Source organism: Ammodytes marinus, assembly GCF_949987685.1.
Source record: "Ammodytes marinus genome assembly, chromosome: 3".
In the NCBI taxonomy this organism is placed as follows: Eukaryota; Metazoa; Chordata; class Actinopteri; order Uranoscopiformes; family Ammodytidae; genus Ammodytes; species Ammodytes marinus.
Window position 1 is genome coordinate 13,500,756 of NC_137232.1, and position 16,081 is coordinate 13,516,836.

At 37.5% G+C, this 16,081-nt stretch overlaps 1 protein-coding gene across 1 annotated transcript in view; it reads left to right on the forward strand.

Moving 5' to 3' along the window:
- The window catches only part of yap1 (Yes1 associated transcriptional regulator), a 40,173-nt gene extending 33,177 nt beyond the window's left edge, over positions 1-6,996 (forward strand). The window contains exons 6-8 of the mRNA XM_080053722.1: positions 2,240-2,367; positions 5,142-5,254; positions 5,976-6,996. Of these exons, the coding sequence (XP_079909848.1) occupies positions 2,240-2,367; positions 5,142-5,254; positions 5,976-6,211 (477 nt within the window). The 3' untranslated portion in view covers positions 6,212-6,996. The remainder of the gene's footprint in view (positions 1-2,239; positions 2,368-5,141; positions 5,255-5,975) is intronic.
- The last annotated feature ends 9,085 nt before the right edge of the window (positions 6,997-16,081 follow it).

A 16,081-nucleotide genomic window follows, 5' to 3' on the forward strand; every position in this document is an offset into this window, starting at 1 on the left:
TACTCAAGGATGTGTCATATAACAGCAGAGACACAGCTTTATGGTTATGAATGAGGGGTATCTATAGCTAGAGGCTTTGTTTACCACGCCATTCACACATATATAGTTGTTTGAACTTCACATTGTAGGAAGTGAGTGAACCCTGATTGTGTACATGCAGAAAACCACACAGCTCTGGAAAAAAAAATAAGAGACCACTCCAAACGTTCAGTGTCTCTCGTTTTAGTTTTTTATAGGCATATGTTTGAGTAGAATGAACATTTTGGTTTTATAATATGAACTACTGACAACATTTCTATCAAAGTCCAATACATTTTTTATCATTAAGAGCATTTTTAATAAGTTATGTTGGGATGAAGATTTAAGAAAAATCCAGACTGGTCTCTTAATTTTTTCCGAAGCTGTATACAGTTGTTTAAAGTTCACAGTGTAGGAAGTCAATGGACCCTGAGTGTGTACATGCAGAAAACCACATGTGAACCTATACTGAAAGTCTAACTGAAAGACAGTGCTTACGGAACTGTATATGTTTTACTTTTTGAGGGAGAAATCTAGTTTGCACAAAGGGACTAATTAAGTTAAAGAAATTCCTGAGATTCATTGAGAAAAAAAACTGGTTTGTAACTTCAGTTTATTACATGTTAGTTGTTTAAAGTTGACAGTGTAGGAATTGACCCAACTGTGTACATGCGGAAAAAAACATATTTGAAATCCTTACTAAAAGTCCTCAAAGCATATGCACTGTTTGCCCATGAAACTGTACATGTTCTACTTTATGAAATGTCGTGTGAGGGAGAAATGAAGTGTTTACAGATAGATTTCTGCTGGAAATTCCTGATTTTTAACGCCAAAACTGGTTTCTCACTCAGTTTATATATTAGATGATCCTTCATTGTCAGTGCATATTTAATAAACAACAAAATGCAGTTTGTGCAAACCGATGGCCTCTGGCATCTTAGCAACAACATTTTTTTTTTAAATATTAAAATTAGGCAGATACATGTGTGTATATTCATCACATAATTTACATTACAAGTTGTCATGCATCTAAACTACAGTTTTGACGTCACCAGATTACATAAGTGGATATAGAGTATTAACTGTCTTCTACTGGTGTGGGTTACGTGGTACATACTGCATAGACAGTGATAAATACAGAATGAATTAATCATAAAAAAATAAAACGTCACCATTTTAATATGAAGCATATGTACCTCAGTTACCCAAAGAGCAGACATCTATTCCTGCCAGTTAACCAAAGGGAGAAATGGAAAAAGGGTGTGGTGATGGGACTGTATACATTTCAGTAACGTCTCTATGTCTCTATCACTATCAGGCATTTTGCTAGATTCCCGTAAACCCAAAAAATTCCTCCTAACTTTACACATGCAAGATGTTTGGGATACGGCGCCCGTGCTGTGTCTTGCCAACATAGTAGCGCACAATTATTATTGGAAATTGTGCAGGCTGTGTACTTTTATAAGGAGTTCAACATGGGGGCAATGCCTGGTGCCACACCCAAATGTTTTCCACATTGCAGGACTGTGTGTGTGTATGTCTGTGTACATCAGTGTGTGTGTGTGTGTGTGTGTGTGTGTGTGTGTGTGTGTGAGTGTGTTGAACTTCCACAGGAGTATGAAGATCGAGTGGCAATGAAATATATTCAAACGTTCTGGTGGCAGTTGAGTGCTGACAAAGCCCAAGAGAAAAAGCCAATAAAAGCATAACGGTTGTTTACTGTACACAGCCCTTATAATCTAAACCAGATTGTTTACAATGTGTGCAAGCAAGGGATTGTGGGAGATGTTGTTTTGCGAAGGTACAACTTTAAAGAAATGCTGCCTGCCAGTACATCTGCAATATAAAGGAGATCATTTTTTAAAGCACTGGTCAATTTTGCTACCACAACATGTCTTCTTTCATACTAGTATACATTAAAGGTCCAAAATGTGCATTCATGTGTTTATTTGACTAGGCCTTATCTGTTTGAATTTGTTTATTTCTCCTATACAACCATCTTTAACGGACATTGCCTCAACATTAGTTTTTCTTTTCTATACTCTGAACCAAAACATCTCAACTTCTGAAACCCTTACTTACATCAACTAAACTTTCCATACTCATTCTTAGCACTATTCTGAAGGTTATTACAGAAGGATATTGTTCATATGTTGTTAATAATCAGATTGATGGGTTTTATTGTGTTGCTTATGTGTTTTTTATGCTGTGTCATTTACAGGAGCTTGCCCTGAGGAACCAGCTTCCCACCAGTATGGAACAAGATGGCGGCACCAACCCCGTCTCCTCTCCCATGGCCCAGGACGCCCGCACCATGACGGCCAACAGCTCAGACCCATTCCTCAACAGGTCCGTTCACACCTATGTTTACCCATCTATGTTTATATTAGTTTGGCGTTTGAGCTCAGATAGGCCAAAAGTTAAAATAAAATAGTAAAAAATAAAAAGGAAAATTGGTGCTTTCTCAAAATATGTCCTCCCATTTTTTGTGATGGCTCACAGTCTTGGTCATCTTGTTAAGACATCGCGGTGCTAAAGATGCTATATAATTGCATTGTGCTGTATAGCGTATTTCATAGGAAGCTGCGTGGCCCGTCTGTTAACAGTTTGGGTTGTAGTTTGTGCTCCCAGAGTTACACAAGTAGGAAAACCAGTAACCAACCAGGGCTTAACTCTCTTCACATGGAAATGACTCATTCCAACCAGAATGTTTGTGTTCAAGTTAACTGCACTATGACGACCTCTGGTGTTCAACTGCTGCAACAACGGCTATTGCAATTTTAATTACATTTTAACCTGTGAATAAAATTATAAACAAAAACTTTATTTTATGAGGGAATGGACATCTTTCATAGCTTGTTCAGTAAAGACATACAAACTCGATGGACTAGATGTGAAAACAGTGTGAAAACAGCTGAGATCTATCTATCTATCTATCTATCTATCTATCTATCTATCTATCTATCTATCTATCTATCTATCTATCTATCTATCTATCTATCTATCTATCTATGACAATGCACATAGATCAACTTCAATAATGCCAGGCTTAGCTGCAAAAGCTAATTTGCACTTGTAGTCCGAGATTTTAAGTGTTGAAATCAGCAGCTATTTGTGCGATTCTGACCCACAATCCACTGCACAGCGGAAGTGACGTCACATTGACGGTGCCTCTGTATGAAAACAACCGGGGATGCGACAGATATATTAGATCAAGGCGCAACGTTATGATAACATAAACAAGTCAAAGTGTGTCCAAATTGTGTGCATACTGCATGCTTACTAGATACTTTTTATGATAATTTTAGTATGTAGAATAGAAAAAAGTAAGGGTATACGATTTGGAACGCAGGGAAAGTATTAAAGTACCTCAGTAGTATGATAAATACAGGAAAAATAGGTTTTTACAGTATATATATAACTATGGCAGTTCCAGCACTACTAGTTATACAGTGAGTAAAAGAGTTGAATAGCAAACAGGCCATGAGAACATGTGGTCCAGTCAGTAGACAGGGCAGCCTAATCTCCCCTTCTCCTCCCCCTGTTGCTTTGCTACGTACAATGGCCTCATTCATGGAGCCTCTGCCATACTCTGCCTACATATTTCTGCCTCTGCTAATTAGTATAGGCTTGTCAAATGTCCTCTCTGTTGTCCCCATTCACAGTTGCCCTTTTTCCTATTTTCCAACAAGGAAGTTTGAAAAAGTGAACTTAACTCCAAATCGTGTAGACTTATTTAATATTTGTTTTTACTATTCTACATACTACAGCTGATCATAAAAAGTTTTAAGTTAGTTAGCATGCAGTAGTTGTCATACAATTGGGCCAAACTTTTACAGCAAATGCTACTGATGGTGAGTGTATGTTTCAAAATACGCTAGTCTTAGGGCTGAGTTCCATATCTCATACTCTCTTTTTACTATTCTACATACTACAGCTGATCATAAAAAGTATTAAGTTAGTATAAGCATGCAGTACTGGGCAACAAATGGGACATACTTTTACTTATGTATTTCATCATACTATCGCGCCTTGAACTTGCCGCTTGCTTATATATCCGTCGCATCGCTGGTTGTTTTTACTTACACGTCACTTCCGATGTGCACTGGATTGTGGTTCAGAATCACCCAAAAAGCTACTGATTTCCACACTAAAAATCCAGACAGGATGTAGTAGGGCATCTGGGTATTTTTCAACCTAACCATAACCCTAACCCGACCACATGTATTGGGACATCCTAAATCTTGTTCTACCATACTAAAAAGCAGGGAAGTATTTGAATGCAGGGAAGGTCCCATTCATTTAGATAGAAACTGGTGAAACGTGGATGTATGCAGAAGGTCTCAAGGGGGAATTAAAGCCACACTGTTACTTCTCAGCCTGTGTGCTTTTAATAACCGCCAGTTGTTTGCTTTGTCGGAGCAGTTAATTAGGTTCACGCAGTTCACTTTCAAAGCAAAGCGAAGGCCATTACGGTTCTTCCGAAAAACTCTGTTTGGATAAAAAAGCATTTATATCCGTTAAAGGGGCAGTGTGTAGAATTTATTGGCCTTTTTTCAGAACAGACTTGATATAAATGAAATACAATAGACACAAGTGTGCTTTAATTAGTGTAAAATCATTAGATTTTTTTTCAAATAAATAAGTAAATACATCTCTTTCTCATCTCTTGATATTGTGGAAAGACTTGATGCAGTGGTGGATGATGCCATATTTAGTAACTAGCTTCTTGTCCTTGAAGGCCACCGTAGCTCCTGTAAATTCTACGAAAGGGAGGGGTTACCAAGGCAGCGTTGCAATCTAGAACTTTCACCACATGATGCCACTAATTATTCCGATATTCTGATATTACACACTGCACCATTTAAAGGTTATTCCGAAAACTCTGCCAAGACAAAAAAAAAAAATATTTGTCTATAGTAGATTGAATTCATGATATGTATGTGGAGTTTTTAACTCAAATTGGTTTTATTTGTGTGTTTGTATTACACTGCACCTTTTTAAGCTTCTTACGAAAACTCTCTCTCTAAAAAAAAAAAGTATTTGTTTCCCTATAGTTGATTGAAGTCATGATGTTTGTGTGTGTAGATTTTAACACTTATTCTTTTTTGTGTGTGTTTCAGCGGGACGTACCACTCCAGGGATGAGAGCACAGACAGCGGTCTCAGTATGAGCAGCTACAGTGTCCCACGCACTCCAGACGATTTCCTCAACAGTGTGGACGAGATGGACACAGGTAGATTTACTGATATTGATTGTGGAAAATCTGCCTATATTAACTATTTTATTGCATACGAAATCGTAAATTGTTTGCCAAGTTACATCAGATAAACCCAACTTCCTTTTAATCAGAAATAAATGTAAAAATGGATTTTATTTACAATGAACTACTGATCATGTTGGTGACTTTTTAGCAGTTTTCTCTTGACATTAGTTTCACCATGTTGGCGATGTTATAGCCATCAGATTCCCCAAATCTTGTCATTACAACCAGGGGTATAATGTTAGTTTCATCTCTTGGCTTAGCGCGCATATGAATGTGTTTCAGTTATAGTTACTGTAATGTACGGAAGAGTATTATGAGCACAGCAGAGAAAAAAAAATTGATTGTGCACTTGGAGAAAAAAGTGGGAATGTTGATAATAACGATGAAATACCTATGTCTTTAATACACTTGACAGTTCAAGACTGCGGTAAAGTTGGAAAGATGTTGACAGATTCAACTTCCAGGACCAATTACTCAAAAGAAAAACTTTATCTAAACGCAACATTCCCTCTAGAACTTTTGAGTTTATTTTCTTCATTGTGACTTTTTTGTGCATAACAAATCTTTTTTTTTGTTGCATTTGTTTAAGACTGTTCCGTAGTCATGAACCAAGCTGAAAAAAAACATTACATTTTCTTTCATCATTTCTAACTATTTTTCTCTCTTTCTCTTTCTCTCTTTTTTTCACCAGGGGACCCTCTACCAACCTCCATGGGCACCCAGCCGAGCCGCTTCCCCGACTACCTGGATGCGATCCCGGGTACGGACGTGGACCTGGGCACCCTGGAGGGAGAGAGCATGGCTGTGGAGGGAGAGGAGCTAATGCCCAGCCTGCAGGAAGCCCTCAGCTCCGACATACTAAACGACATGGAGTCGGTGCTCGCGGCCACACGCATCGACAAGGAGAGCTTCCTCACATGGTTATAGAAGATATACAGAGATATATATCCACGTTTTCAAAGTTCCTATACGTACCTTACACTCTGAACTTGCTGCCTGTGCGAATCGCTTATCTGTGAGGAATTCACGGATGCTTTTTACAAAGACATTTCAGCGAGCGAAATCTGGATTTTTTTTCATGTCTTGACGCGTGTGTGTGTAAGTGTATTAAGGCCACAACCTATTCTATTCTGTTCTGTTCTGAGGCAGTATTCTATTTTTTTTTCGTTTCGTTTTCACTGCTGTGTGTGTGTGTGTGTGTGTGTGTGTGTGTGTGTGTGTGTGTGTGTGTGTGTGTGTGTGTGTGTGTGTGTTCTCGTTTTATTTTGTCTGTGTCTTCAAGGCTGGCCCATGGAACAGACAATTACGCAAAAAAGCAAAAGGGTCCCCGAATTCTTCCACAGCTCCGTCAAAACTGTGTGAATCTTGGGCATCTTTTACCCCGGATCCCTCCACCACTCCACCACAAACACCCCTGGGTGCATGGACTGCCATTGTTGACGTCACTCATATTGCCGATTTCTTTCCCTCCGCAATACAGTGTGAAAAGCAAGCAGCAGCACAACTTAATCTGCTATTTTTGTTGGGACAATTTGCCTCTTAGCTTAAGTAGCTTTATATTATGGCCTTGTTGTGAGTTCCTTATTATTCTCTTTTTATTTTTGTTTTCAAATAAACCTGAAAAACCAAACATGATGTATTCGAAGCATGACGAACAATACTGATTTGGAGTAAAGGTGATATGTTGATGTGAGGCCTTGTTTGAACATGTTAAAAATGGCTTGGGGGGGGGGGGGTAGTTAGGGCGGGGCGGGGGGAGGATTTATGGAGCCTAGGGGACCGACTACACCGCTGCTTGGCTGTGCCAGCAAGTCTACTATAAGTTAAACCTTTTGTTTAGATCAAAGTGCCTTCAGTTGTATTTTTTTCGTCGCGAGCAACACAAACAATTTTACTAAACGTTTCTGTAACACAGCAATAAATACGCATTATTATTATAGGGCTGTTATTCATTTTACAAGCAGCCACTTTTCCTCTATCTAAATGTACAATAATCAACACATTAAGGGGATTTTTTTTTCTTCTTTTTTTTAAACCCTAGCTTCCTTGTATATCTCAGTCTTATCCAAGCCTAATTCATTTGTTTTTATCTTATTTTTTAGTATTCTTTTATTTTGAAAGGTTACTACATGTATAATAGCTTTAGAACAAATGGCATTTTTTGCTTGTTTTTTTATTTTTAAACTTCTTTCATAGATGAATTTAATGAATTTTGTTTTAACAGGGCCGACATCACTCCACGAACAAAGTCTGCCTAGATACAGAATGATTCAGTTATGGCAATTCTTCTTTCTTTCTTTTTTTTTAAACCATTTATTCTCTTCTCGTCTGTGATTTTACTATATACATATTAGTGTTATTGTTTATTTGTTGATCACATAAAGCAGCTTTTTACTATCTTTCCTAAAACATTAACCAAAAAAAAAAGGCAGATCGCGCGGCCAAGCAAGAAAGCTCTTTTGATCAATGAAATACCTTGTGACAATGTACATTTTACAAGAGTTACAACATGTGTGAAGCGGTCTTCCGTTGTGTGTTGAAATAAAGGGGTTTTTAGACTACTAGTGGAGGGGCCGTAAATGGGTAACATGTTGTTTTCATTTTAAGTTGATATGAAAGCTTAGTTTTCACTTCTATAGAACAATTTTGCATGGAGTGTCAAGAAACCAGACCAAATTTTCTTTTTAAAACTGAATTAAGACCTTCGAAAAAAATTCTCAATAACGATTGTGGACATTTTGGCAGATGGGCAACAACAAAAAAAAACAATCTTGTCTGGTTTTCTTGACACTCAAAATTGTTTTATAGACCTTTCCCATCAATTTACAAGTGAAAATGGAACTTAAGCATCAATTTGAAATGACCGAGTATCCAGGCACCCCACTATACAGCTAGTGCAAGTTAAAGCAGGTTTTTAAGAGTCATGTTGGTAGTATTAGTAGTAGTAATAGAAGGCCAAGGTTTAGACTGACAGACAGACGGGCGAGCGAGTGAGTGAGTTACACAGATTGTTGAATTTTTTGTGAAGTAATCAAGAAACAATCGGTTTGAATATCTCAGTCAGGAATTGTTGTGTTGTGGCGGATTCCAAAGATGTTTTTTTTTTTTTTTTTGTAATTACGCTAACATTTATTTTTATTTTTTTTCATTTTACACCAGAAATAAGTCCATTTAAAAAAAAGAACCTGTATGAACAGAACACACTATATAAGCTAATGAGAAAATGACGTAGTTTTTAAAGTGGTAATGGACATGTCTGAATAGATCTAGCTTTTTTTTAGGTATAAGATTGTTGTTTTGAGTGACTAACCCTTGAGATTTTTAAAGAGGAGGTTTCAGATTGGAGAAGCAATTGATTCTTCTACAAGCGCTCACATGTTTACATTCTCTGTGTAAGAAACTGCTACACACACAGACACACACACACACAGTGGACAGAACACACACACACACACACACACACACACACACACACACACACACACACACACACACACACACACACACACACACACACACACAGACAATTCAACTCAACGACATGTTTTGACGTTTACAGCAATCACTCCATCTTTTGCATTAACTGCAGTAGCTTTTTGGGTATCCAGCAGCCTGCCTTGTGAGCGCATGCCTTTTTAGAATTTTGACTCGACTTGCAGTATGTCACTCTCGATTCTGTTGCCATGCCAATATGTTATTGGTGTAGCATTAACTTGATGGAACAATATATTTTTTTTCTTTCTTTTTTTTTAGAACAGAAAATATGAAAAAAAAAATTGTATTCTGTGTGAAAAAAAAACTCTTTTTAGTTTTGATTTTTATTGATCATTAAATCATGTTGTCTGATGGATTTAAGATGGATAAACAGTGTTGGTGAGAAGAACAATGCAACTAAACAATTGAGTGGTACACTACAGTGCTTGTATTGCACAGCTACAGTTTTCATGAATTTTTGATGATGATGATGATGATGCAATTGACGCATTTTGTCACACACACACACACACACACAAACCTGATTTTATGCTTACTTTTTAGTGTGTATTCGTCAGAGCATATTAGCTGTTGACGACCGTCATTGTAGCAGTTAAAGTAGAACTAATCACACGAGTTAAAGGATTTTGTATTTAGACTTTTTCTAAATGCACATGAAATGAATTTATATTCAGTAAATGATCTGTTCTTTTTTTCTTTTTTTTGATAGATAATGTGCATGTGTTTTAGAACAAATAAATTCTGTTACATTATATCTCTTGCTTCATATGATACTTTGAAAATTGGCCTGAAATAAAGTATATACTTTGTGGTAATATTTTGCCTTGTGTGGGTAATGTATTTCATCATTATAAAAATCATTATAATTGTATTTCATTGTTTGCATTTTAGTTTTTTCTTCTTGTAATAACAGGCAATTCCAAGACCCAATGCAAGGAAACAAATTACATACAGCTATAATCAAGGACAACAAAGCCAAAGATGAACAATTAACAGAACGATTGTGTACATATACGTGAAAAGAAGTTGTGTGTATAAATATATATATAAAACACAACCATGTCCAAGATTTAACAACGTCTAGCCTATATATATACATATATGTGTGTTTATGTAAATGTAGACAAATACTTATAGTACAAAGGAATTAATGTTAAACTGGTTATGAAGTTGGCCTATTAAAAGTATTTTATTGTGCCCACAGTGATTATTTTACTTGACTGGATTCAAAAGAAAAAAATTGTGGGTTCTCAATTTAAGGCAAATATACATTAAAGATGGTATATGATTTCTGATTGGTCAAAGTTCACATGAGCTGTACACTTCTACACCAATCAGAGTGAGGCACCGATTCTCTGTTCTTATTGGCTGTTGGGACTGTCCATTCACTTTGGCGACTTTGTTGGTGTAGAGAGCGTGTCAGGGAGGGGACCATAGTGGAGGGACCAAAGAGAACAAGTGGAGCGGTTGAGGTGTTTGGATTTGAATCTCTATCTCAACTGCCATTTATCCCCAAATCCTCCACCCCAGCTTTAATACGTTGCATATCTCAAATACACTTTTTTTTAAGTTGTCATTATGGGGTATAAGTATGTTAAGAATTTTGAGGAAAAAAGATAATTTGATCCAGCGTTATTCCAGGCTGTAACATAACGAAATGTGGAAATAAATAAAATTAATATATTAAAAAATACTGTGATAAAATAAAATAAGATATAAAATGGAGCAGAATAAATATGTATAGCTCTTGAGGTGTGTTGCACCGGTATTTATAAGTGTATGCAGCATGCTTTCTGATTTTAGGAGTGAGTCCACAGCTCTTAAGAAGAAGTTCTGTTTCAATCTATGATTATAATATATATAATTATATACATATAATATTATAATATTATAATATATATATATATAGTATATATATATATATATATATATATATATATATATATATATATATATATATATATATATATATATATATATATATATATATATATATATATATATTATAATATTATCATATATATATATTATAATATTATAATATATATATATATATATATATATATATATATATATATATATATATATATATATATATATATATATATATATATTATAATCATAGATTGATTGATTATTATAATCATAGATTGAAACAGAACTTCTTCTTAAGAGCTGTGGACTCACTCCTAAAATCAGAAAGCATGCTGCATACACTTATAAATACCGGTGCAACACACCTCAAGAGCTATACATATTTATTCTGCTCCATTTTATATCTTATTTTATTTTATCACAGTATTTTTGAATATATTATTTTTATTTAACTGTTCTTTTGACTGGCTGATATCTTTGATTACTATTTATATTACCTATGTATGCCCTTTTATATACTAAGTGCTGTTCTATTTATATTACCTATGTATGCCCTTTTAGCAGGGGTGGACTGGGGCAAAAATTCAGCCCTGGCATTTTTGGCCATGGCAGCCCACCATGATTATTTATACGATATGTGGAGGCAGGGGCGTTGCTCCAAATTCTGGGCCCCTATACAGGAAGTCCTGATGGGCCCTCTGAGAGGCAGTCTTACAATACAAACATGTAAAAGCTATGTTTGTCTATAGTCCAAAACGTATGAGTGACTGGTCACTCTCTGAGCCAGATAACAACACAATGTTTCTATTGATGAATGACCAAATCATTACGCGTACTTGAACACAACCCCTGGTCTAATGACTCTTAATAATCATGCACACACACAGTGTTTCTCACAGGAATTTGGGAGACTGTGTCGTGGACCCTGGACCTTCTAGGGGGGTCCGGGGGAATGCTCCCCCGGAAGATTTTTTTTCAAATGTTAAAGTAAAATTCATCAATCTGGTGCACTTTGAAGAGAAAACTAAGGATAAATCAACTGTTTCCTATGTAAGCTATTTAGTAGGCTATTATTTGCTGGAATAATGTATAGACACAGATGACCAAAAAGCAGAAAGAAGAAATGTACATGTTTAAAAAATCCAGTCAGCTTCGGGAATTTTTTTCCTTTGTTTGTATTTTTTAATGGCCCAATATAGGCCCCTGATCTTCGTAGCCCCGAACAATGTTATTTAAAAAATAACATAAATGTACTGACGAATGAAAGGCCCATGAAATCTTTTTTTTCCCTAAATAACGTTTTTCTGGGCCTTCAAAGATCAGGGGCCTATATTGAGCCAGTAAAAAAAAAAAAAAAAAAAAATATATATATATATTTTTTTGGGTGCAGCCCCCCTCTGCCTTGGGCCCCCCAAGCCTGTCCGCAGTCCGACGGCCCTGAACGTAACTGACCATCGTCAGATGCTCATAATTACGGAGTAGAAGTTGAATGCATGATAATACAATTTAATGCAGCCTCTGAATGGGCGGCCCTCTGCTGTGTGTGTGATTGGGCCAGGCCCAGCCTAGAACCAATCATAATGAGTAATGGCCTGGGACAAAGTTTTATTTAACTTTCAGGTGAAGTTGACAGCCTGCACGCACAATTATATGTCCATGGCACTCCCGAGAGGGAAGGGCCCTCGGCCCGGCCAAGTCACACAGCCGAGGGTCCATAAAAAAAAAAAAAAAAAAAAAAAAAAAGGATTTTTAATTTTTTTTTTTTTTTTTTTTTTTTTTTAATAAATGGACCCGGCCCGGCCCAAAATGCCTGCCGGCCCACCGGGACGATGCCCGGTATGCCAGATGGCCAGTCCACCCCTGCCTTTTAGTATTCACCGGATGTGCTTCTCACCTGCAATGAATCACTTCGACCACTGGCTTGACACATGGACATATAAAGAAAGTTTAAACCGAGGATATACGATCCGTCTGCCTTGAGTTCATGGTGGAACAACACATTTTGTCTTAATATAAAAGTTAGATTTCAAATTTTTTCAAACATGTTTTGCAATGCTGTTGTTTGTGTCTGGATACAAGTAAAGCCACACTAACTTTACTATGTGCAAAGTCAAGGCTACGAGGAAATGAAGGCACTGAATTCTGGTATTTGCTGCGCTCTTGTGGTTAGCAAAGGAACTGCAACAACTTATTCCTCAAGTTAGAATCAATGCAGCACCTACAATTCCGGTAAATTTATATGTTTTTTAAGTGAACGTTTTCAAATACAAAATAGCCGTTTTTTATAGGCCTTTCACTTAACATGTTACAAATTATACTAAGGTTGTGTTCGAAAGGCCATACTAACGTCCTACTCATACTCATTTTGATGTAAATTGGAGTATGTTGTGGACGTGCGTTCATTCCATTCCAAAACGACATAGGTTACACTGTTGTTTTCTTCACTCAAAACGACATAGGCGTAGATTTAGGGGGGGACGCAGGGGACGTGCGATTGGACATTTATACAGGGAAAAAATAAATAAAAATATAATTCTTTGCACTAATGGTCTCATTTTCTGTTACATGTAGGCCTAATTTATGATTATCACAGGAAAAATGAGACCGTTTCAGAAATATTTAAAAGTTCCTCGTAGCACCTTTAACCTATCATATGGTTAAAATAAAAAAGAAGACAGATTTCCAGAGGCATGACTGTTTTTATTTCAGAGTGTCAGAGGGAAAAGGCACTAAACCAAACCGGGAGAGTGACATTGACTTTAAATGGGAGAGAGAGAGAGAGGGAGGGAGGGAGAGGTAGAAAGGGAGGGAGAGAGAGAGAGAGAGAGAGGGAGGGAGAGAGTCAGGTTTAAATGAACATATATACAGTCAAGTGCGAAAGTTTGTGAACCCCTTGAGCCTTTTGGAATTTTATTTATTTTAACCATTATTAATTCATTTTTATCAATACCAGTATTTTTTATATGAAATAACAGATGTTTGTTTATCAATTCAACATTTTTCTTTTCCAGAAATCAATTGTTAAAACAGATAAAACAAATTATTTGACGAATGTTGTATGTGCAAAAGTTTGTGAACCCTGAGCTGCATTGCTTAAATCGAGCAAGGTAAACACAATCAGGTTGGCCAAATTGGTTGATGAAATAGACCAATGTAATGAGAGATCTTTAGGAAAGAAATTGGGCGGCACTAGATAAAACAGAGATAAAACCAGGTCAGTTTAGGCTCACCAAAGTGAACCCATACAGGTCAGACATGCTAAAAGGGAAACAAATCTCAGAGGATCTCAGGAATAGAGTTTTGATGTTACACATTTGTCTGGGGACAGTTATAAATTCATAAAAAAAAATTTGAGCTCAATCGGTCCACCGTGAGGCAAATCATCTACAAATGGAGAGCTTTAAGAGTGACTTAACATCTGCCTAGAAGTGGACTTCCTTCAAAAATATCCTCAAGCGCCACAAGAAAAGTGATTTTTCAGGTAAAAGCCAACCCAAACATTACACCTGGAGATTTGCAGACAATTTGAAACCACCATTATTCACTTGGGAGAAGGTTCTCTAGGTGGTAGGCAGAATTGCGTTTTTGCCCAAACATGGCGGTTTTGGTTATGACCAAACAGTTCAATTTTTGACTAATCTGTCCACAGAATAAGACTTCAGGTATCTCCAGGTGCTCTCTGGCAAAGTTGTGACAAGCAGTTTTGTTCTTTTTTGAGAGCAGAGGCTTCTTCAGCAACCATCCCATGAAAGCCATGTTGACTGAGTTTTCTTCTTATTGTGGAACCATGCACATCTGTCCCAGATGCTGCAAGAGAGGTCTGCAAATCACCAGATGTAATGTTTGGGTTGGCTTTTAACTGAAAAATCACTTATCTTGTGGCGCTTGTGGATATTTTTGAAGGAAGTCCACTTCTAGGCAGATGTTCAGTCACTCTTAAAGCTCTTCATTTGTAGATGATTTGCCTCACGGTGGACCGATGGAGCTCAAACTTTTTTTAAAATAATTATAGCTGTCCCCAGACAAATGTGCAGCATCACAACTCTATTCCTGAGATCCTCTGAGATTTGTTTCCCTTTTAGCATGTCTGACCTGTATGGGTTCACTTTGGTGAGCCTAAACTGACCTGGTTTTATCTCTGTTGTATCTAGTGCCGCCCAATTTCTTCCCTAAAGATCTCTCACTACATTGGTCCATTTCATGACTCAATTTGGCCCATCTGATTGTGTTTACCTGCTCCATTTAAGCAATGCAGCTCAGGGTTCACAAACTTTTGCACATACAACATTCGTCAAATAATTTGTTTTATCTGTTTTAATAATTGATTTCTGGAAAAGAAAAATGTTGAATTGATAAACAAACACCTGCTATTTCATATAAAAAATACTGGTATTGATAAAAATGAATTAATGATGGTTACAATAAATAAAATTCCAAAATGTTCAAGGGGTTCACAAACTTTCGCACTTGACTGTATAAAGTTAACACAACACCAGGCATTCACACACGCACACTGTCTGATAGTGAACGGCCTGCAGACCCACTGGTTGTGTGTTAAAGTCAGAAGCTCCTTTTACACAGAGATTGCGGCATATTGACGGAACGAAGGAGCGGCAATTTGCCGTCTCTGCTTGGTATGGTGTTATTTACACAACGCCGGCCTGCTGGCGCATCAGTAGCCCCTTTTACACAGCGTTCCGGAATGAAATAGGTGCTCGTAAGCAGCGTCAGGTGTGACGTAAACATTTAGCGCCGCGCCGGTCAGCTGCTTTACAACAACAACACTGGCCGGTGAATTGAGAGCAGAAGTGCTGGAGCTTGCAGTAAGAGGGCCGTATTTTACTGTCCCCGTGATGTGCCCGTTGATCTCGCTACGCGCTGAGTCCAACATCTCTGGGACAGTTAACCAAACTGTCAACATCCCTCCGCTCACTGCGTCACCTGTGTGTGTGTGTGTGTGTGTGTGTGTGTGTGTGTGTATGTGGGTGGGTGTCTGTGTGACAGGTTGGCTGTGAGCGAGTCTCTTTGAGAGCAGTGCTCTGCCATTCAGACATACACATACACACAGTATGTGAAGTCACGTTACTGTAGACAGAAATATAGTGTGTATATACATATACGCTCAGATTTAGGATAATAATGGCGGCGATCTCGCTACGCGCTGAGTCCAACGTCTCTGGGATAGTTAACCAAACTGACAAAATCACTCCGCTCACTGCGTCAACTAACTGTCTGTGTGTTTGTGTGACAGGTTGGCTCTGAGCGAGTCTCTTTGGGGGCAGTGCTCTGCCATTCAGACATACACATACACACAGTGTGTGAAGTCACGTTACTGTAGACAGAAATATAGTGTGGATATACGCTCAGATTTAGGATAATAATAGCGGCGGCGATCCAGTCGCAGCCTAGCTTAGCCTAGTTTAGCCT